The sequence below is a fragment of the Haemaphysalis longicornis genome, unplaced genomic scaffold (genome assembly GCF_048455015.1).
Source record: "Haemaphysalis longicornis isolate Haplotype H1 unplaced genomic scaffold, Haemaphysalis longicornis Haplotype H1 scaffold_1, whole genome shotgun sequence".
NCBI classification, from domain to species: domain Eukaryota; kingdom Metazoa; phylum Arthropoda; class Arachnida; order Ixodida; family Ixodidae; genus Haemaphysalis; species Haemaphysalis longicornis.
Window position 1 is genome coordinate 343,753,822 of NW_027526203.1, and position 24,153 is coordinate 343,777,974.

The 24,153-nt window shown below is 47.7% G+C and overlaps 1 protein-coding gene across 1 annotated transcript; it reads left to right on the forward strand.

Annotated features, from left to right (window-relative positions):
• Positions 1–238: 238 nt before the first annotated feature.
• LOC144153232 (putative G-protein coupled receptor B0563.6) lies at positions 239–23,700 on the forward strand. Its single transcript, XM_077684885.1, has 2 exons — positions 239–491; positions 22,439–23,700. The coding sequence occupies exons 1-2, from the start codon at positions 399–401 to the stop codon at positions 23,558–23,560; spliced, it is 1,215 nt and encodes a 404-aa protein (XP_077541011.1). The 5' UTR covers positions 239–398; the 3' UTR covers positions 23,561–23,700.
• The last annotated feature ends 453 nt before the right edge of the window (positions 23,701–24,153 follow it).

The following is a 24,153-nucleotide window of genomic DNA, read 5'->3' on the forward strand; positions in this document are numbered from 1 at the left end:
CAAGTAATTATATCCTGTTTATTTTCTGGTACCCTACTTTGCGTTTCGAACGTTTGGAATGTTTAGGAAAGGGGAGAGGAGGAGGTCGTTGAAGTTCGGAAAAGAAGACGTAGCAGTTACTGCTGGAATTCCCGCCGGCTATTCTCAGCAGTCCTGGCAGCCAGCGAGCGGGCTGCGCACTCGTTTCTCTTTTCTCAGTGTGTAGAGGGCATCGACGCTCGCTGCCGCAACACGCGTGAGTGCAAGTACGCAGTGGGCACCGGCAATGACGGAAAACTTGTTGGCCACTTCTCCTTTGTGAGATGGTGCAGTGCTGATTCTTCGTCGATGAGGAGTGGTTAGAGTGCGCGTATTTCTCCCTCGGGCTTTGTCGCTGCTCGATTTGCGCTCCGGATCGCATGTTTGTTATAGATCACAGTATGGATTACAGCAAAAGCGCGATGGAAATGGTGTATGACGAACGATACGGCTTCCAGTTCCTCGATATTCAGGTTGGTGTAGCACACCCTGTGAGTTTTTGGTGCTTTGAAAAACGTGTTTCTTTTTAATTATTCTTTCCACAATACTGCAGTGACAATAACGGGCTCTTCAGATAGACGCAAGTGCTCGCCTTTTCCACTCAAAGGCCCGCGTTGGTAGCTATTGCAAATCACCCATGGGTGGTTCACAAATTGTTGACGTTATTATATGCTCTCTCTCTCTCTCTCTCTCTCTCTCTCTCTCTCTCTCTCTCTCTCTCTCTCTCTCTCTCTCTCTCTCTCTCTCCAAGTTCACCCAATCATGGTGATAAGTGGACGATCATGGTGGATCATGTTGATAAGTGGAGCATGGTCATAAGTGCGCCCGAGGCTGTGCAAGCCATAATTCTGAATCAGAAATCAAAAGAAGGCTTTCTGAATCCAAAGAATGCCTCCGACACGCTAGAGTCACCCACAGTAAGTTAAAATGGCCACACTGAATTTGTTGCGGCATTTGTAAGTGACATCGTGCAGTGAGCTTCAAATGCCTCATAAAAAGTTTCGTTAACGTTTTTAGTCATGCGTGACGTCCACTTATCACCCTGATAGTGAAAGAACGCATTCCAACCCTTGTCTTCATACCAATACGAAAAAATTGCGCCCACCTCCCCGCGAGGGGAACCCTGTGTAGATGCGACGCATCGTGGGGTTCACTTGGTGTTTCCGTTGGATTGATTCTGAAATCGCGTGAAACGTGTCGGGAACGCGTATGATTATTATGTTTTATGATTATTATTATGTTTTATTGGCCAATATTGGTCAATCTCTCTAAGTGGTATGCTTGGGGCTTCGCTCTCGCAACGACCTTTACTCCATCATTGTTGCTGTAAGTGGGAGCTTCTTTTCTTTTATTGCAAGTGTTAATCATTGCCCCATCATGCATTGTATCAGTAGCATCTTGACGTAGTTTGAATGAGTCAAGGATATAAGGCACGTTCGTAGCATTTGATTCTGTCTCGGTTTTGTGGCGCAGTGGGAAGAGCACCATGTACCTCGCGTTCCCCCCACAGGGTCGTGGGATCAAAACCGGGCGCCGCTAACTATTATTTTTTTATAGTGTAGGGGGAGGTGCGGAGAACGCCGTATGGAGGGACAAGGCGAGTGAATGAGATGCAGTCGCATCTAAAAATGATTCTCCATATTGGGGTAAAACAAAATTGGCGAAGCTCGCACTAAGTCGCGCAGGGCTTGAAGTATGGCGGATGGGGGGGATTTCTTTCTATGTATAAGCACTGAAAGGCACACTACCACGCATTGAACTGGTTTGAAATTGTTTGTTTACATGTTCCGTCGTCGCTTTTCACTTTGGAAGTAGTAGTCATCGTCATATCAATCTATATCGTCGTCGTCCTCAAGCACGACTGGCGGGCCTAGATTGTGTCGTCCGCGGGCTATCACATTTCTCCCAAAATGGAACGCGTCAGGACGAGCTACAACCGGTGGCAACCGGCTTCGTGAACTCGGTTGCGCGTCTGTTACGCTAGCTGTCTTATGATCCCCCCTTGAGGCGTGGGCGCACGTGAACTGTTTTCTTCGAATGTTTTTTTGCGAGCGCCACGCACAAGCCTGGGCGACCCCGGGCGCTCCCGTGAGGCGCGTGCTCACGTGCACGGTAAACGGCAGGAGTAATTATCATCCGGGGTTTTCTGATGACGCCGCACACATTACGGTCAGCAACAGCAGCTCCGCTGTTAAAAGATTGCGCCGAGCGTCCAGCGTCTGTACACTCAAAAAGTCCCCGTGAGGCATCTTCGCCACAATGCTCCAGAATTACCAATAGAAGTAGCCCAGTGTGCAAATTAGACGAATGAGGCGGCCAAGCATTCAATTTAAATGGAAAAGGGCACCTACGCAGGGACATTGTGCCATGTAAAACGCCATTTAGTCCTTTAGTGTTGACCTTGCGAACATGCACTTTTTCAGTTAAATCATACGTTGGGCTTCGTCATTCGCCGGATTTGCACACTTGGTCACTTCGATTGGTCATTATGGAGCGCTCGGGTTAAGACGACCTTCTGGGACTTCTTAGAGTGTAGCCGCAAGACTACTTCGAATCCTCCCAGTGGCTGCGACGTGTTGCGTAGTACGTGCTTCACATTGCTAAACCACAAAAAAGTGCCTGCTAGGCAACGCCTGGGCAAGCGCAGAGTCACGTAGAAATCGGAGTCGTGGTGCTGGTTGCCGCCATGCTTTGACACCTGACCTAAGCGAGACGTGAACAAGCACGGACCGCGCTAGTCCCAAAAAGTGACGCAACCATCATCAGCTAGCCAGGCCACTTTGCGCGGCAGCACATAGCTTGCTGCTACGGAAACTGAAGCACCTATCATCGTCGGCCACCGCAACCTCGGCGGCAGCGAAGGTGGTCATTCCCACCAGCACACTGCAGATACCCCGAAGCAAAATTAAAAAAAAAAATTACTTGCTTTGCAAAACTCGAAGGAGCGCTTAGCGGCGTTAAAGTGAACATTAATGCTTTCGCATATCGTGCATAAGAGTTGAGGTGCTTTGGGAATTTTCGAAACCCTTTTTCGCTTGAAAAATCTCGTTCTGCGCTGCTACGTTAGGCAACTGAAAAGTGGTGTTCCGCAATACGTGATGTGACAGCTATGACCACATTTTTAGTCAGACCATATTTTGTCTTGGGTGTATTCACTCCCTTGGAAAATAAAAACTTTTGCTAATAACCATGCATTGTGGAAAAAAAGCGCGCGAAACATTTTTATACAGTATGGCAGAAAACGATACATTCGGACAAAAAAATAACTAGCGTGCGCGAGCGGAGATTATTCTGTTTTATGACGATCTTAAGAAGAAACAGCCTAGAAGACGATGGACCCAGCTGAGTGTGGTTGCTCGACCTGTTTGTAACTTGGCTTCCGTCATCCGGCGCTGACGCCTGAAAACTCACCGCGCGCACACGCCAGTTCAAGATGTGGCTGAGTGTACAGAACAGCTCGCGCTTAGTTCATAGAAGGTGCTGAAATTACTGAGAGAAGTCAAGACTTAATTATTTCAATACCGGTGTAAACTAGAGTAGACAGTTACAAGTAGCATCAGAGGTGTGGGTTTACCCACCAGCCCCCAAAATACACAAAATGGCTTATTGTCGAAAGAAAAAAAAAACTTTTACCAATGCAGGGATACAATGGAAAAAGTTGTTTATAATGGTGTACCATAACTGTGCAAGGAATAACTAATATTTTGGGTGACTCATGTCTAGCCCTTAACTTATTAAAAATCATAACTGGTATTGAGAGCATGAACCAGTCCTTCGCATTTGCAAAGGTCGGTAGAAAAAGTGGAATGCAACAGACCTTTGAATTTCTCACAGGTATATCAACATTCCTGTACTTAAAAGACAACATCTATGCTGACGCAATAGAGTTCAATTACGCATGTCGAGAAAAAGCATGAATTGAGCGAATATTTTACACAAGAAGGCAAAATTTAGACGCTTCCTTTTTTTCATGGTCGAACATAATTCGACCATTATACTCATATGTCGAATTATGTTCTTGTGCCTAATCAAGAGGATAATGTAACGAGTTTCTTTTTGGTGCACCTTTTTAAGTTCTAATACCAATTATAGTTCTGGCCCCAAATTCTAGTGGCAAGTAAACAGGAACAGAAACACGTTTATTTCTTCATGTCGGAAAAACTACAAAATGAAGTGCTGTTCCTGTCAGGGAGGATTGAAGTTAAATACTTGTTGGCCATTCTGGAGGACAAGCATCCGTCCAGACGCTTCCTGCCCTGTCAGAGAAGCTGTTACAAGACGAGGGAGGCGCATTTCGCCGCCGCCAGCCTTGTTGATGGTGCGACGTCGTCTTCGCTTGCAATTTTGGAGTTCGACCACCCAAGCCCTTCACCGGCCAGCTTCTGTCATTAATTATATGAAATGACCCCGCGAGTTGACAATGGCACATGACGTAGCCTCTCTTTGTGGCAGGGCGCAACGCACCACTGCCTCCATTTAGGGTGCCTGGTCCCGTAACCCTAGGGACATGTTCATTCGGCGAGAAGCCGGATGCGTCAGATGGGGAAGCGTTCCAAGGTGTTCCTCCGCCCTAACGCACCCAGTAATGGTGGCACTGACGGCCCTTCCCCCTCCCCCCTCCATCGCCTCACAGTATCACCGAGGTCGAAGATATATTTACGTTTATCTGTGAGAAGGAAAATTTACGCACCTAGGGGCCCGAACGCACCTAGGGGCCCGAACCAGCCGCGTCCCTAGGTGCGGAGAACTTGAGGGGCCAAGCTTGTCGTCGTAGCTCGTCCGCGGTACAGTGTCACGCGGCGTCACGCACCCAAACAGTCACGCGGCGTCACGAACCGATACAGAGGCTTCGAAAAGATACTCGCTTGTCCCTCGATTGAGCCTTCCGGCCAAAAGTTAAGAGGATACTTGAAGAAGAGGTCTATATAGGCAGAACCGTCCGAAACTCCTCGAAGCGCTGGTATTGGTCATACATGTCCCTAATATATAGCGCAAAGAAAACTGCAGGTACGTTTGAGGCAAAATATATTTACTTAACAGGCATTTCCCGCGTTCATTTACTTAGGGAAGCTCGTTAGGTTGTTTTTTACCAGAATAGGCGAAAAAAGGTGGCCGCGGAAGAAAAAAAAACAATGCGTTCGAAATGTCACAGATATTTCAGCACGTGCGAGATGTTGTTGTTGTCGTCGTAAAATTTATTACGAATAGGACGGCACTAGGCCTGTTGCGGTGGGAGGGGAGAAAGGGAAGGGTATTACGTGCATAGCACTATGGAGGCTTCACACGCAGATGTCCCCAGTGAGAGTAGAATTCTGTTGTGGTCGCGTGTTGGCCGGATCCAGTCCTCGTATGTAGATACGGATGACGGGCGATGTTTGTCACGTGCGTCCTTCCGTCCTTCACAGTCCCACACCAGGTGACGCATGTTGGCCGGCTGGGCGGCCAAGCAAACAATAAGAAAAAGAACAGAACTCCCGCTCGTGTAGTTCCAGGCAGAACAAGAAACAAAAGAGAAAGAAAAGGATGGGAGCAGTCCCAGGGGAAGGTGCGCGAGTACTGTGAAGGTGGGAAAATTGAATTGCATCGAACATGCCTCTGTTCAGTTAAGCAAGAGAGGAGTTAGACAGGGAGGGGAAAAGAGTGAGGGGTGGTAGGAAAGCGCGGAGAATGGTGCCACAGCCCACCTGGCCAATCACTGCTGCGCACTTGAAAGCTTTTACTTTGAGTGGAACTGCCTTAACTTTTGCCTCAATTCAACAGCGTCCCAATATTAGCCCCGATTCAACAGCAACTGAGTCCTCGTCGGCTACGCACCACTGATCGGAACGCCATGATGCTTTACCAAAGGCGCCATCTCGAGAGCATGGTTCCTTCATGCGACGACGGATGGTGCTAGAGTATGCGTGCACACCAGCGTAAATAAATAGCGTATCGCCCCTTCTACAAGTCACTCAGCGACAAGTGTCACCACGTAAATATATCGGACAACATCGTGTGAAATGAACTGGTGCGTTGAGATAGAGCTGTAGGGTAACCCTACTAAAGCCTTTTTAAATTACAGCAATTGAAAAGAACGGTCAACCTGCGTTCCCATCACTGTTCATCAACATATCATATGCTATTACTTGACCAAAGAAAACTTCAAAATTATACCAGAGAAAGCGTTTAATCGCCGGAAAGAAACATAAATTACTTTAAAACACCACCACTTTGTTGCCCCTGGGCTTGCAGCAAGTGGGTTCCCAAAGAAAACTAACGATGTTTACAAGGGACACGCGCAACAAGCGTCGTGTCTTTTCTATTTGGTGTATCATAGCATGGTCTCGCTATCGCTCGATGAAAGCAAGTTACGGCGGCAGCAGCAACATGTCAGAACTATGTGAGTAGCTTTATTTCCGGCTGCTGCATTGTGCCAGTTACATTTTTTCTTCGTGCACTTTGATCTTTACAGCTAGCCGATTCATTTTCGTCATATCACCACGCCGCCGCTCTTTATTCACAGCTGTTTCGGAAATTTCCCTCGGAACTCTGTTCCCAAATTTTTACTGCTCTTAAATATAGCCAAGTTCTTTACTGCTCTTAAATATAGCTGGTTCACCGCACCTGTGAATTGGATTTGGACCAGCCTTCTGATGTGTCTGACGCAATTAGTGGGAGCATAGCTACCGGCAGAAGGCATAATAAAACGACGAATTTTCCCCCATTTTTACTAATTTTATAAAAAACAATTTCATACTGCTAAAGGCGCTTCCTGCTCGCAAGTCTAAAGTAGGACCCATACAGGAGGTTATTCGTTCGATTACAGACGTTCGCGCATACATACGCACTCACAAAACGAGGCGCACTTACAGGTCTCTTTATTTTGGGGGAAATGGTACCAAACGAATGGCGTCGTACTCAGCACTTCCTCAATCACCATCATCGCTGTGTCCATCATTATCCCCACCATCCACGTGGTCATCCTGATAAGACTTTGTCAGCACCCTATAATTTACAACACCCAGCGGCTGTGCGACGTTGTAGCAGCCAGTGTGAATTTTAGGACGTGCTTTGGGCTGCGTGCAGGAATAGGCAGTTTACTGTTTGGTACCATTTACGGAGATCGGGGGATGGCGCTTTTGAGCATAGTTATATATTAGTTGTGCTCATGGAATAAAAAGTGTGGGAATCGGGCAAAAAGAAATCAGAACATGACCTCCCTGCTCTGCAATTCAATCTGATCATGTAATTGAGAATGCTGATCAATTACAGTATCACTTTAAAAGAATCCAGCCTGAAAAATAATTTGCAGTCCCTTCATGAAGGCACACCTGACTCCCTGTCGAACGTCGACATGATACCACTGGCGCCATTCATGATGAAGATTTCTGCTGCCTCCCCGCAACAATAGAACGGCCGTCATGATTTAAGCATTTAAAAAGCGGGATTGAGAATGGGCCACTTATTCCTGCTCCGTGGAATGGGCAGAGGGGAAGATGGATGACATATCTTTAGTATAGGTGACAAAGCTGTGTTCTGGCACATAAGGAAGTGCGTGGGAGTGTATATGTGTGCGTGTACGTACGTACGTACGTACGTATGTATGTATGTATGTATGTATGTATGTATGTATGTATGTATGTATGTATGTATGTATGTATGTATGTATGTATGTATGTATGTATGTATGTACGCATGTATGTATGTATGTATGTATGTATGTATGTATGTATGTATGTATGTATGTATGTATGTATGTATGTATGTATGTATGTATGTATGTACGCATGTATGTATGCATGTATCCATGGTTGTATGTATGTATGTATGTATTTATGTATGCATGTATGTACGCATGTATGTATGTATGTATGTATGTATGTACGCATGTATGTATGTATGTATGTATGTATGTATGTATGTATGTATGTATGTATGTATGTATGTATGTATGTGTGTGTGTACGCATGTATGTATGTATGTATGTATGTATGTATGTATGTGTGTGTGTGTACGCATGTATGTATGTATGTATGTATGTATGTATGTATGCATGTATGTATGTATGTATGTATGTATGTATGCATGTATGGGATGTTATGATTATGTGGATCCGTTAAAAACGTGAACTTGTTCCATATACGCGTCCTGAAAAACTGGCAAATACGAGGCGCCACGCCGCTCACTACGTTTGAAGTGAAGACAGGTTTAGTTCTGAAAGGTCGAACAAAGGCAAATATGTGTAGGGCAAGATCTACATTTCCGTTTTATGTCTGTTCGGTGGCTAAAGGCAGGAAGAAGGAGCCAAAATTATTCATGTATAAGCTAATATGAAACCACATGATGCAACTATTCTTTTAAAGCGAAGCTCTGTATGGCTAGGCAGCCGGAAATTGCGGTGGCCCCGTGTACGCAGAAACCTCCTCCGTCACAACACCACGCTCATGCGCGAAGAAACCAGGTTAGAGAGCAGTTACAAGTAAGGGAAAAGAGATTGGCTGGATTTGTAGATGACGTAGCTACACTTACCGACACTGGTAAGTGGGAACGTGTTTTTCATCTACATTAGAATAACGGCCGTGGGCGGCAGCGATCAAATCCGCATCCTTGTGGTCACCAGCCCACGGCTGAGCCACTGAGCGGCTCCTGCGAGTCACACTTGTCAAGTATTTACACTTTCCAGGTGGGCGAGAATTCTGAGCAAATTATTAAATGGAACAAGTATGCACAGTTTGGGTGTTGGCCTTTCCCGTTGCGCTGTGCAGTCTTCTTGCGGCTTCATTGTCGATCCTTACACCGTTGACAGTATTGTCATTGATCTGAAGGCAGAAAGTGCGTGAGAGAATACGAAGTTAACGGTGTGTGAAAGAGAAGAGCCTAAATGGCATTGGCAACAAATTATCCAGTTCAACAGTAGAAGGTCCAACTGCTTCTCGGGAGCCGGTCGCCGTTTCGCCGTTATTGTATTTTTTGGCTCAGTACCGGTTCGAGTTCAGAGTAATAAGAAAATAATGGTTCGGCTTCGGGTTCAGTTCCGGCAAAAATACCGGTTCGGTTCCGATTAGATGCGCTAATATGTATGTATGTATGTATGTATGTATGTATGTATGTATGTATGTATGTATGTATGTATGTATGTATGTATGTATGTATGTATGTATGTATGTATGTATGTATGTATGTATGTATGTATGTATGTATGTATGTATGTATGTATGTATGTATACCCACCGCGGTGGCTCAGTGTTTAAGGCTTTGTGCAGCTGAGCCTAAGGACGCGGGTTCGGTTCCCGGCTGCGCGGCCGCTTTTCTGATGGAGGCGCAAAGCGAAAATGCCCGTCTCTTCGACATTTCGGCGCACGTTACAGACCCCAGGTGGTTAAAATTAACCCGGAGCATTGCATTACGACACGCCTCATCGCCTGCGTAGCGTCGGTGCATTAAACCTCATAATTATGTGTGTACGTATGTAAAAACAATAGTTCGGAAAAGCAGCGGTCTTAGTTCAGTGCTAACGTTTCCACACGCTGACCTTTCTTCATCGAGGGATATATGCATATATGCGTGTGTGCCAGAAATTACTTACATCTTATCCTCTTGGCCTCCTTTCATATGTAGGGACGTCCTGCGATGCCTGTGAATATTTTTTCTAGGATTGTGTCGCTTAAGGACAAGTGCTGTGAGATACCACAAATTTTATAAAGGTGTAGATGCAACAAACCAGTAGATGTCTGTTGTGGCTACTTGCGTAAACAAGAAGTCGCCTCCTTAGACAAGCGATGCAGCAAAACAATATTAAAGCAAAGCTTTATTAATCTCGTCGAGCACTTTCGCCGTCGCGGAGAATTTGCCCTTCAATTGACCGCAGCTGCGCGTATCCTATCAGCGCATCATGTGGCACGCCGGGTCGAGCTGCGCCGAGCGCCGCGTTCCCTAGCCGCCGCCAGTGCAGGCTTGGCGCATGCGCACTCCACACCTGGTTCGCCACCTGCCCACGTGACTCGCCGCGTGTATGTGAGCTTGGCCATGAATGAGAGTGGTTCCGGGGTGTGTTCTCTTCTCCGAGCACTGCGCGGAGCTGGAGACTTTGAGCCGTCGGCGGCAAGCGGCGTCTGATCACCCCTCGAGTGTTCCAAGCGCGTGATGCTAGCGTCAGAGACTGAGGAAGAGCGAGCCTTTGGGCTGGGAAAATGCTGGAAGCGGGACCAAAGGCAGGCTTTGGACGAATACTATAATTGTTACAGCCAAATAAAAGGTTAAACAAATGGAACCAAGAATTAATCAGGCTAATCCAAGCCTTCGCTTTGCATATCCAGGGTTGGCTAAGCTAAGCCGAACCATTATTTTACAACTTTTCGCTCAACAAATGCTTATTAAATATGTTGCGTTCGTATTATGGCTTTCATTAGTAACCGAGAGTTCAGAATTTCTCGCCAGCAACAACGCTGCAGTACACAAAAGTTTCCCTGCGATAGCCAAGCAGTGCAGGATGGCTAAGTCATGCAGCTATCGCAAGGCAGCCCGCTGAGCTACAGCGACTCCTGGAGGGGGTGGCGGAAACATTCTGCTTTGATGCGGATCCTACGGTGTGTGAGGAGTGCGACCTTTTACTTACAACATCCACAACCAGTTTCATTTCATTTGGGGAAAAGTCATTCTCGAATTGTTCTTGTCATTCTCGTTTTTCGTTGTGCAGATTGTGATTACAAAACAGGAAGGAACAACGTAAATTTTCTAAAATCATTTATAGAATTATATTTCGGCTTCATAATCCAGGTCTAGAAAAAAAAACATGATCAACATGTAATGACTGGATGATAAAAAACATTCTCCATTGGTAATTCGGTATGGTATACTAGTGGGTCCCTCTCGGCGATAGGGGATCTAGCGACTGCAAAAATGGGACAACTTCTCCAGTTAGTCTATCGCCACCGTATGCAGCACTAAATGCGAAAATGAATATTCAAGTAAGAAAAGGGAAGTCAAGCCCTCAGGGTAGCACGCATGTATTAACTTCAAACATGTACTAACACATGTACTAACATCACAGAAAACGAAACGAAGAAAGCCACATGATAACGACTGACCTTCATGTGCCTTAAAACCTGTTTCAGAAAGCTTAGAATATTCAAAAATTTCCGGGATCGTATAGCCACGGTTCCTGATTACCTTGCCCAAGCTTTTCTTTCTGCAAAAGGAAGAACTTAAGAGGTCATGTGGATTCGCTTTCAGGCAAATGCGAGATAGGGATGAGATAATTAGCATTTATACTTAGGGTCATTTAAGCAACGGGAGTCTGTTAATGCACTGAGCACAAAATCGTCTTAGAATACTTGATAAGTTAGTCTCCACGGCCGTGAATACTTAATGAATCCGTTCAACATAGACAATGCTTGGCAACACAGCAGAAAAACAGGAAGGCCAAAGTCTACTTCAGCAAAACTTTCTTGGTGCTTCGTTGTGACGCAACTTCTCGTACGAAACACGCTAGACAAAGAGAGAAGGGAATTATTTCACCAACTCCAGCTTTCATCTCGACAATCGTGTCTCTGATTTGGAAAGGTTTTATTTATTCGTGATTTGACTGTTCGGAATATAAAAAAAGAGGGACTTAAAAAATTCAAAGTGAAAAAGGAAGTAGGAATGAAATAAAGAAAGCGACAATCTAAAATCAAAGATACTAAGGCACGCAAGAGCGGTATGGTGGGAAGCCAGGTCTTCCGGAAAGAATTTGGCCTGGTTTATAGCAAAAAAGGCACTACAGAATTTACAGCCCTTCTTATCCTGCATGCACCCAGCGGTTGTACTCATCTGGTTTATAAAACTATAAAGCTACTGCTCTGAGCGTACTGTATCGAGCGGTCTTCGTTTCCAGCATAGCCACATCAGATGTTTCGCTTTAATATCAGCCAACGGAACCCCACACTTGAGGTCTCAAGTCCAGGTGACTGAGGGTGTGAGGGCATCGTTAACAAAAAGACTGCGGAGAGAAACTTCCTCCGCTCAAGAAATTCTATTGGGAAGGCAGCAGACACACGGGGAAATTGTATCCCGTGTGTCAAGTCTGCGGATACATTGAGGTTGGAAGAAATGAGTTGGGATCAGAAGGCAGGGTGACTTGGGATAAGGGGACGAGGGCGGGTGGAAAAGAGGGTCGTCGAAGTAGCAGTAAACTTTGAGACCGCGTCCAGGTACCGAACCGACTGCACACGGATCCCGAGCTGTGGTAATGTCGCGAAGACTGTGCTGGCAAATTGCAGGCACTTTTTCAACTTGCTGGCCGAGCTGGTCGAATATGTGCACACATACTACACGTGCCTCTTTCGACGTTGGGTAATATGCCTTAAAGGAGCCACGAAGAGAAAACAGAAGTTTGGTTCATTCAAAAGATTGCCTCGTTAGAATCATACTGACACCACTTTTAACGTAAACTTCGCTCAAATAAGCTACATAATTAGGAAAAAAAGGGAATGGCCATGCGACCCACAAGCCCATTTCCCGCAACAGAACCTATAATGTCATTCGAGCCAGTCCTGCGATTGGCGGAGGCCGGCACAAGCAGACGCAATTTAGGTAGAGCTTAGTAGCTAGCCGAACGAGCGATTTGCGCTTAAATTTAGGGCACATTCTTTACAAAGCAATAAGAATGATGGGAGAAACAGTGGAAGTTACGAAAGCACATGCAAACATAGCAGTACTGATGCGTACTGCTGTTGGTACTGCGCGCACTATGCTTGGTTTAGCTGCACAGCACTGCGGGGCTTGGGGTTGTCTCAGACGACACTCGCCGATTGACGCAAGCAACGGTGTCTTACGTGACCATATTTGTCGAGCGAGCACTGTTTCAGGGAACGATTATTTTCTCCCAGAACAAAAACAAGCCAGGTTTAAATACGGTCAAAATCAAACCAAAGGATTGCCACGGTATGGTGGCGCCATCTAGGTTCAGTTAACGTAAAGAAACGCGGGAACGCCACCGTAGGGCACCTGGAGACAAGCACCGCCGTACAGGATGGAGACACACTTTGAACGGTCCCGTGCCGCCGCAATTGGGCCAACGTGCTCAACGCGTTGTTCTTTTTGTTTCCCACGAGACCTAGCAATGCGAAACAAATAATATGATTCAAACTTCGTCAGTAAACCTCGTTGAGGCGATAATTTTAGCGCGGTTTTGACACGATTACTTGATTCGGTGGCGAGTGAGCGACCCAAAATGGCGGCGCCAGAGTATACGTGTCTCTACCCTGCACGGCGGACGCGTGAATCCTGGTATTCTAGGCTGCAGAGCGGTCGGTTCCTGTGATGTCATTGCAGACCCCGCAAACAAACGACTTAGCGGGAAAATCAAAATTTTAACTTAAATTGATTAATTTCTCAGTGAATAAAGCATCGTTTGTATCCGGGCAAGTGCTGGGGGCACTATAAAACACGAAATGTTTCGAATAAAATAAACTTGCATTTTCTCTTCATGGCTCCTTTAAGGCCCACCTTCGTGGAGCTAAAAAGAAGAAAAAAAAAAACAGTGACGAACGCGGCTCAGCGGCGGCTGTGTGGTTGTCAGCGAAGAAAAAGTGGATTACGCATGGCGATCAGCGGGAACTACATGTTTCGGCAGCGGACCAGCGTAAAGGGAGATACGATTCACGGCTTGTTACTTTCTGTTGGCTTGTGCCTTACATTTTTAAGGCAACGCACGAATGTTAATTTTTAAATCGGCGGGTTTCCACGCTTGCTCTTTGCATGAAGCTTGGTGTTGACGAAACTGAAGGGGCGCGTGCTGTCAGCGCCCGCTGTGACAATTTCGGAGTCGAAAGTTCGCTCCATAAAGTTTTTCCTTGAGGCTTTTATAGTGTCATGCATGGCCTTGAAGTAAGATTTGAAGTGTCGGTCGTGTAGCTGCATGTTGCTCGAAGTTCGGGTGAGTTGGCATTCTCACGACGGCGACCTTCCACCGCTCAAGAACACCTGCAGCCGTGTATACCACACGGTGACTTCTATTGTTTGTAGTCTGTGGAGTTCGAGCTGGCTGGTCACTAGGGTGACGTTTCGTCGTTTCCTCAGCGGTTAATTTTGTATAACGACACAAGAGAAGGTCGTCTGAAGATGTGGTCACGTGTGGATCAGAATATAAATGCCAATGTCATGACCCCTTGAATGTGGAAGCGTTTGATGTGCCCTGCTTCATCGGCTGATTCACAATCTGGTTTCAGAGTTTGGGTTTTTAAAAAAGACCCTGCAACACTTTTTAACAGTTTTTTTTTTGAAATCCTAAATGCTTGCAGAACGTAGTCACCCAACCTACCCACTACATAGACTAGGGAGGCGCAAGTACCTCAGCCAAAAATGACTGCTCTATGCCCATCAGATAACTTGTAAACTCGCTCAAAAGATTTTTCTCTCTTTCCCGGTCTTGACGTTTTTCGACGGCCCGAATTACGTCACTGAGGCCATGTAGCAACTGTTGGCCGGTTTTCCTTCAGTTGCTGCAATGAACGCTTTTTGATAGCAACTTATAAATAAACCCACAAAAATAAAGCAGAATGGGAAGGTGTATCTGGTGCGACGAACAAATCACGCAGTGCCGCTCCGTGCTGGCGATAACTGTAGCTTTCGCAGTGCTGCCTGGCGCGAAGAAAAGAGTGAAATCGTTTATCGAAAGCGTTGCAGGGTCCCTTTATTGCGTCGAAATTACACCTGGCTCTGAGGCGCGCTGTAGTGGAGGGCTCCGGATTAATCTTGACCACCTGTGGGTTTTTGACGTGTGCCGAAATCTCGACACACGGACGTTCTTGCTTTTCGCCTCCACCGTAAAACTGGCTGCCGTGGCCGGGAATCGAAGCTGATTCACAAGCTCCGTGGTGGTACTTAGCTGGGCGTTTTCTTGCAAAATGGGAAATCGGGGAGCGACGAGGAAGTGTGAATCCCACCCATCGTCCTTTAGTTTCGGTGTACAAGTCCCAAAGTGCAGCCAATTGTTTGCGTGCCTTATAGGACCAAAGCGGAACACGACTGAAAAATTTAGAAGTCCAAGTACCCCCAGTTTTTTAGTGGCTTGCAGCTGAACCAGCCTTACCTGAAACGAAGACTTAAGTGCAAACTTTATTTCTACTTTGTTAAGGCCAATACATCGGTGCGCAATACCGACGTACTCGCGCATCGACGTAAGCGGGCGTAGAAGTATGCGCTTACGCGCACTACGCCGACGAGGGCAAGCAGCGGCCGTTACTGCGACGGCTGCGTACGGCTTAGGCCTAGCGCCAGTGAGCTCGCTTCTACCGAAGCTTGCCTTTACCATTTCTAACCATTAAATTACATAAGAACGAAGAACGATAAAGCCAGGACTTCTTTATAGAAGACAGCCCATTTTCACAGAGTTTCTTAGTAAGTTTAATAGAGGAAACTGCACCTGGGAACCCATGTCGTCGTGGTGGGTTATGGGAAGACCACAGCTTCTGGCTTGGGCTTGGCATGACAATTGGATTCTTAAGCGGTTCTTGGAATTTGCTTTCTTCACTATACATTCACACGTCTACGAGCTACCAGTTAGCCGAAATCCTTCCTGTTATGTGGAAGCCGTGAGCTATGGCAACTGCGTGTTTGGTGAAAGAGCCGGCAGTGCGCGATCGTACATAAAGTTGGTCATGCCGGAGTCCAAGGAGCGTATGATTGATTGGGTAATATGCCGCCGCGAAAGTTGTAGCGGACGAAAGAAAAAAAAACCAAACGTACTTCGACGAACACAAGATACCACGGTTACGGTCCTTGTCATTCGTCTTTTGTATAAATTTGTTGCGCTTTAAATTTGCACGACGGTTACGGGCGCCTGTATCCGTCCTATCATGTCATTGACTCATTGTGCACGACTGTTTAACGACGCGTTTTCTTTTTTGTTCAACTATGAACCAAGTCGCTCAGCAACGAGTTTTGTTGAACTGTAGCTGACGGTCGGTGCAGTCGGTGCACTGGTTCATCACGAAGGCGTCGTTTTGAAAGGCACGCTCAAAAGCATTTCTAAGCTCTTCAAACACTTTATTATTCGAAATAATGGTAAAATTAATAAAATCCGAGTCTCTAGTGGGTTGTTAACTGTCAGCTTGGCCTGCAGAATAGGAACGAGGACGCGGGTTCGATTCCTGGCCGCGGCGCCCGCTTTTCTGATTGAGGCGAAAATCAAAAACGCCCGTGTGTACGAGATTTCGGCGCACGATAAAGATCCCCAGGTGGTCAAAATTAATCTGGAGCCCTCCACTATGGCGCGCCTCATGGCCTGCGTTGTGTCGGCGCGTTAAACCCTACAATAAATCCTGCAGAAAAGTAGGCACAACCGTTCCGGCAAAAATACGCTTTACTTCCTTTTTCCTTACCTTTAAAACAGCCTGTTCATTTTCCTCTTATATAATAACGCACCATTCTTTGCCTTTTTGTGGCCCTATGTTCGAATATACGGCCACTAATACATTTCAATCAAAGCCATGACAAGCTAAGGCGAGCACACGGTATAATGACGGCCCAAGACGACACAGACGGCTTTGATATCATAGAGTTCCATACTAAAAAACTAGAGGGGACACTAGCGATGCAATCGCAAAACCACAATTGAGCTGATTGTGTGACGTAGACTCGTGATTTCCAAACTTGGCCTATCTTTAGGCTTGGCGTTTGTTATGTGCACTGGGCTTCGTATTTTTCTGGGCCATCAGTTTCGGTTTGGGCGTCAAAAGCATCGAGGGCTCGTTCCGGGTGGAATTGCTGTTAACGCCCGATTCTAGTGACTGCAATTATCAAATGCTGCACGGCTGGAATGAAGTGGATGCGAAAAGCGGTAGCATCGTCGTGTAGCCTGTATACTGGAACCAGTCATATTATACGGCATTTCTGACAACGGAAGCGAACTCGAGATTTCGCACAAGGTAGACGGTACGAGCACGCTGTTCCATCCTAGTCCTGTTCTTGACGATGCTTGCGAGAACAACACTAGCGCGGTAGCGGCTAAGCCAAATAAAAAATATTTTACCAGCAAGCAGTAGGTGTATGTGCAGAGCCATTTCACTTTTCTTCATGTAACAATATCCCGAGAGCTTCGTCCGGCGGGTGGGTCGCCACCAAGTTGATCGTGGTCAGCACCTTATCACGGTGGTCAGCGGCGAAACAGGCGAGGGAAGGTCGCTTGCACAGAATGATTCCACGAATGCAACCGTCATCTGCTATATTACTGCAAAGCAGTATATGTTTCATCCCCCAAGTTTTCATTCCGGTGTAGCTGATTTACTCGGCGCCGCTTCTACGGTCCTCCCCTCCACCGCCGACCCCTTTTCACAACTGTTATAACCCTCGCCAGCACCGCTGCCTCTTTCAGTTCCTCATACTGCTGATAACTGCGGTAGCAGTGAGTAGCGCCTTTACTAGATGATTGCGGAGAATCAACAGAAGCGGGAGGAGGAGGAGGAATAAACGTGTATCTAAAGTTGTCAGCCCTGGGGAAGAGTCCTCTTTCCAGGACCCCTTGAGTCCGTCCGGCTTCTTGGGCTTGCTGTACCAGCCAAAGCTGGTCGTCAGGGTACGAGCTTTGCAGTGCTTTCTACCAGTGCTCAGGGGAGGGGAAAGGCAGGGAGGTAGGTGGGGGTTCTTATCACAGCCCCACATGATATGGTAGAGGGTGCCCGGAGCCTCGCAGAAGCGGCATTGCGAGGAGTACAGGGTGGGGAGAATGTGGGCTCTAGTGGGATGAGCAAATGTGTTTGTTTGAATGCCTCGGAGGTGGCGCTCTTGTTCTTTAATGAGGCTTTTGTGCACAGGAGGATATAGCGTTCATACCACATGGTAATGCTGAGGGATTTCGTGGAACGACAAGAAGGGGCAGACCTGCCACTGCTCGCCGAACTCCTGGCACTCCTGGCTTGCCCGGTGGGTAAACTCTCGGGCACGCTGGTGGGCAGCTTCTTTGCCAGACGCGGAGGAGTGGGCTGGAGCCCAAATAATCCTCACGGGATGTCGAAGAGGATGCTCGAGAAGAATTGTTCTGGCAGGTCGTGATATGCAACCGCTGGAGAAGGTTGTACATGCTTGATGGCTGTGCGTGATTATTATTTTTGCAGAGGGAATGGGCGTCAAAACGACGCCGCTGCTACCGCCAAACGTGTCGCCACCGTTGCTGCCAGAAATGCCACCTCGTGTAGCAGTTGCGAATTACTCACGGGTGTAGAGGAACTTGGCCGCTTGGAATGCCAGAGTGAGCCCAGAATTAGAGTTCCTGTATATAGCTCCCCTAGGGGAGCCGATTTGCGCGTCCATCCGCCATCTTGAGTTCTAGGTCTTGCGGGAAAGCCACCCGTCCCGCGTGTAGGAGCTGCCGCCGGGCCGCCGCGCCAGCGGCAGCGGCGAGGAGGAGTGGCGAGGATTGTCGCGGACAGAAACTGGCGCACGATTCTCGCTGCTTATCAGCTGAGCGGCCGCCGCTGCCGCCGCTTCCGCAACCGCCGATGCTCAGTTGAGCAAAACTGACTAAATACGGGGCCTTGCGTGCAGCACTAAAAGCGGGCTTTCCTGCCGAACTAGAACCCGCGGCATGTGGCAATCAGACGCGCAACTCTTGCGCTACGCGACATCCTGTAATGTTCCTCAGATTGAAAGGCTTTCCGAACGACATTTTCGCTGGTGTATTTCGCGTCTAAGCACAGGCTAATCACTGGTTGCCGGTTTATGCATGCACGGTTTGGGGGTGGAAGGAGGGGTGGTGCAGACGCAGCTAGACTTCATGCCCGTACCAATGATACGCCCTTCATGCTGATGGGATTTTCAAACATGGAAGTCACACGGCTCAATGTAACCTGTCAATTGCCCTGCGTGGTCGAGCGTTTTTGGTTTGTGTCAGTGTTTTACAGTGTCAGTAAGATGCGTGCGACACTGTTGAAGGCAACGGACATGTTTGACCGATGGAATAAAGCTAGAGTCCTTCCAGGTTTTAACTGGCTATGGAACAGACGCGTGTTATTTGGTCGGAGGAAGAAGAGGGGGAATTGAAGCGCAAATGGGCGCGACAATAAAGAATAGCCGCTGCCGCTGCCGCTGGCGCCGCAAGTTCCAGCTCGCCGAATAGTTACAAGACCCGCAAGCATAGACAGCAACTTGCCCGCCTGGATCGCCGACTTGAGCCAAGATTTCTTGTTTAGCTTGAATGGCTTTCAGAGCGACACATTCGCCAGTGTCTTTCACTTTAGGCATGTGCACATGACGGATTGCTGGTTGATGCGTGCAAGGATGGGAAGTGTAAGAGGGGGCGTGCACGAGTAGCTATAGACCTTTTTAACTTCTTCGCCCTGGGAGCTGCCACTTTATCAGTGGGCTGTACTAGCGGCCCTATAATTCGTGCAGACGATAGGACATCCGCAATACAGCCCAGAACATGTTCTGACCTTGATAACGATTAACAGATGAGAAGGTTTATACGCTTCAGGCCTTCACTAATGACATGACCTTTGTGCTGGCGGGAAGCTTAAACATGGGCGTCAAACGGCCCATCTGACGTCCTTCTTGGTCGAGCGTAGTGGTTTAGTGTGTTACACAGAGAGTAAGATGCATAACGACGCGGGATGGAAACAGACAGCCCTATGTTTGGGCGCTAGATTAATGCTCGAGTCCTTCCAAGTTTTCTTCAGCAAATTTGCTCGGAAGTATGCACAATGGCAAATTACAAAGAAACGTGTTTTGATTCGTGCACTCCGTGGACGGCGTCCAGCTTTGCAGGTCTTCTTTCTTCACAGAGTGGAAGGGCACTTAATTTTATAGGCTCCCTTTTCCGCCATTATGAGCTGCCTGTAATTATTGGTTTGAACAAGGCGCACGCACAATCGCTTTCGCCGCCCGTGGCTGCGTCCTCTTGTCTGCGTCCGGCACTACACTTTGCTGAGAAACACCGCCGTACGAAAGTATGTACAGAGCACCACCGGCCGCACACCATCAGATGCAAAGACGAAATACTGGCCTTCTAATCCCGCCATTTGTAACGGGATGTATGTTTTCTTTTGCTAAGCATGGACGTTCTTATGGATGCCAGAGCGGCACGCTTGAAACATAACAAACACCCTTTTTATCCATTGAAAAATGAAATGTCCGGAAACGAATGCAAGGAAACTGAAAATAGTTCGCACGTGCAAATCCTGAGTTCTTATGAATGAGTTCTTATGAATTCTTTCATAAAAAACCCTAGAGCCATAATATTTTTGATATCAGAGTTCTTATATTGCCGCTAAAAATGGCTTTTGAGCAATGGCCTTTTGTATAGCAGAGAAGCTGTATTTGAAGCGGCTAGGTGTGTAGCGTTCTAAATGTTTGTATATCGGGTTTTGTGGAGGTGTCTAATAAATTCTTCTAAGGTCTTACTACTTCGGTATCAGAGTGCTTACACGGTGCCTGAAAAACGTCTCGTCCCAGCAGTGCATATTTTCAGTGGTAAAGCCAGAATTAAAGGGGCTCTGTGTATAGCAGATCGGCTTAAGCGTTTATTCGAAAACTCCCGCTGGGGATCGAGTTTCTGCGATTCATTTATTTTATTAGTTCGCAAGCTCCCATGAGAAAACTGTGTCTTCTGACACCTGTGTGCGTACTCCTAAATCTAGCACAGTGTAGCAAATACAGTTAAAGCTGTATGTAACCAACCTTAATGTAACGAATCCCTGGATTTAACGTAGTTTTTCAATTCCACATTGCCAGCCCCATTGAAGCACATGTTTTTGCGACCTCTACGTAACGAAGGCGTGTGACCGATAACCTTGATGTAAGGAATTCGCTACGTTGATGAGCCATTGTTTTATGCCCTTTTTCTGAAAAATGGGCTGGAATATTAAGTGCACTAATTTGACGAATTTTGCCCGCACCACAAAATACCATTCGTTTTCGTGTGTGAGAAGCAGTGTCGATTATGCCTGACTGTCGGCGTGTAGTCGCGCGCCTCCACTGCTACCTGCGGTGTCGGTTTGTCAATGGTGAGCTCTGCTGCCAGAAAACGGAAATTTTCGCCTTTCCAAGGCAAGCTCGCAATTTTAAATGCCGTCTTCCCCGGCGAGAAAGACGAGCGTCGCCGCCCGGTGCATTATCCCAGCTAGGACCCTCTCAACAATTTTCAGTGCGGAAAAGGGCCCCAAGTTTGCGAAAAAGGCGTCCTTTCTGCACAACTTTGGTTCTTGAAATGAGTTAGGGCACCGAAAAGTGTCAAAAGCGAAAGTCATAATAGTTGTGTTTGCGAATACACGGGTGAGTGACAGTGCTTGTTTGGAGTGGCGTGTAGTGACTAAGCTCGTGGGAAAGCAACAGGCGGAAATCAAACGGTTTTTCCCATTGAAACATATCCTCGGAAGGTGCGTTTACCGTCCCTGATGTCTAGCATTTTCGTTTCGTTACCACTTCATTCACGCGAGCATTAACTCGAAACCTGCATGTCACGAAAAATAGTGAATTTTTGTCAACTTTGTTATATCCAGGTTTAACTGCACACCTCGAAGTGCATTGGACAAGGATTTAAAAGCCCGAAGTTATGCTGAGCCCGATGCACGCCCGTTGAGCGGAGCAAGCAAAATACCCTTGAACCCACCTATTGAAGCTAATGAACCAAACGAGGCTTGCGAGCGCACCTTGGACGAATACGTGCCAGATAGTCTTTTAAGTCTTGAAATGCTTGGCCGTCGTTCACGCATTTCTTGGCTCAGTTGGTGGAAGAGGCGGTGTCCTCAGATATGCGTAGCTAGAACCTGTAATCGATATTCGATTGACTACGTGCAACCCGAAACATATCATCGTAATTCTCATTGGCTGTAACGGCCTGCCAACACATCGTGTCAGGTGGATTGGTAAGCAACGGGGAAAAGTAGCCGAAAAAGGGACGCGGAATATGCAACAGTTGCCACGTGGCTGGAAATTGGTTATGCAGCGGCCTCACATCCCCAGTGGTCGCACGACGGCTCGACGTTTGCCTTCTTGTTACTAGTGAAGGTATAACTTTCCCAACCGATACCCGTAGCATGGCGCACAGACGGTAACGCTTTTCTATAACACGGCTTTTGTACTTCCAGCCTTATCCTGCCTCACCCGAGCGGGATTCGTTCTCAAGTCTTGGCTCACCCCTTTTGTTTCCAACATGGTTGTAAAGAGTATGTTTCGGCACTTTTCAATTGTAACTAGTTGACGTTGTAATGGCTGCTCTACAAGTGTTTTACCGACTGTACAATTGCTTTCGAGTTACTTGACTCCTCCTTAGTCATCATCACCACCACCACCACCACCACCTATCGACCATTAGTATATCTATCGACCATTAGTTAACCGTGAGGAAGCGAACCTGGCTTTGAGCGAACATGAGGGTGTATTTAGTCGTATGCCGACTACCTGCGTGCCTGCTTGCGAGAGGAATGGCATTCGGTGCTAACGGCGATGTTTTACTCCTTCGCAGAAGGCCATGGTGGTGTGCCCCAACTTCCACGCGCCGCCAACGACGAGCAACTCGTCGACGGCGACAGAGTGGCCTCAGGCGCAGGCGGCCGCCGACAGCCGGGGAGGCGTAGAACAGCTCAAGGAGGACATTGCGCTGCTGAAGTTTATCGCGTACGGCGTCGTGTCGTTCGTGGTGATCGCGTTGGGCATCGTGGGGAACCTCATCAACTTGGTGGTGTTGACCCGTCCGAACCTTAAGGGCGTCACATTCGTTTACCTCACCTGGCTGGCCACCTCGGACCTGCTGACGCTGGTGGTGGCCGTGTTCTCCATGCTGCGCCTGCACGGCATCCAACCGCGCTCCTATCCGGCCGCTTTCTACTACGCGCACGTCGAAATGCCGCTCGTCAACGCCCTGATGGCTAGCAGCGTATTCATCGTGCTGGCCGTTACCATGGACCGCTACTGGTCCGTGTGCCGCCCCACGCGCTACCGGGAGTTCCACAACGCGCGCCGTGCCAAGCTAGCCATCTTGAGCGCCTTCGTGGGTGCAGCACTTCTCTACATACCGGTCGCCTTCCAGAAGATGCCCGTTCCCTTCTGGGACGAGCACTTGAACAAAACCCAGTACATGCCGTGCGACAATGTCGTCGTGTCGCAGCACCCGGCCTTCAAGGTGTATCTGCTGCTCAAAGAGGTGCTGGTGCGTGTCGGGCCTGTGCTCGTGGTCGCTGTGCTCAACACGACCATCATCCTCACCTTCCGCAAGCTGATGCGCAAGCGCCAGCTGCTCGTCAACAGCAGCACACGAGACTCAGGGAAGTTCCTCGAGGAGCAGCGGCTCGTCATCCTGCTGGCAGCCATCGTGATCATGTTCTGCGTCTGCATGACCCCGGCCGCCATTCTCACCGTTCTCATCAGTGACGACAAGGAGCTCAACTACAGCTTCCAGCTCTTCAGGGCCTTCGCCAACGACATGGAAATGGCAAACTTCGCCATGAACTTCTACGTCTACTGCCTGTGCAGCTCGGAGATTAGGGAGACCTTCTTCCGGCTTTTCCGCTTCTCGAGGCCACCTCAAACAGACGTCAGTTACGTCATCAGCAGCAAAACGCATGTCGACGGCAGCACGAGGCTGTAAATGCTGCTCTTGCCGCACCGAGCTCTGCCGTCGACCAAAGTGCCGCCCCAGGAACACCACCGGTCGGCAGAACCAGGCTCGTAAGCGACGGAAGACGCCGAATGTGGCGCAGCAGCTACACGCGCTCATAGTCCCGTGGCAACAGTGTTAAACGTTGCGATTGTGTGAGTTGACCAGACACGGTGGTTTTTGTAAAGTTGCGGAGTCACGCTATTTTTTCGTTTTCATTCTTAAAATGATCATGTTCATGTGAGTAACTGCTTGCTGTGTACAAAACTCGTCTTGCGCATACACGATACTGAAACATTTGTACAAACCATTGCCGTATATATTATACTGAAGTGTAATATATTTGTAAGCTTATTTAATGGAAGCCCAAAGAAAGAAATGGCTCCGCCCTCATTTCGTATTCCACTTGTGAAATGAAGCCCTAATTTTAAGCTCACCTAACTACACGGTTTGTCGCAGGTGTCTAACCATGCCGCCAAGACAGGTCACAACAACTGAGCACGCATGCGAAACCCACATGTCACGAGAGTAGTCGTTGGGTGGATTATGGGCAGCTTAAAGAGAAAAGCATTTGATTTTGTGAT

What these genes read in the sequence shown, in the direction of transcription:
- LOC144153232 (XM_077684885.1), top strand. Translation starts at nt 399, where the DNA reads ATGTTTGTTATAGATCACAGTATGGATTACAGCAAAAGCGCGATGGAA. An exon ending in TCCAGTTCCTCGATATTCAG is followed by an intron (nt 492 to 22,438) that starts GTTGGTGTAGCA and finishes ACTCCTTCGCAG; the next exon opens with AAGGCCATGGTGGTGTGCCC.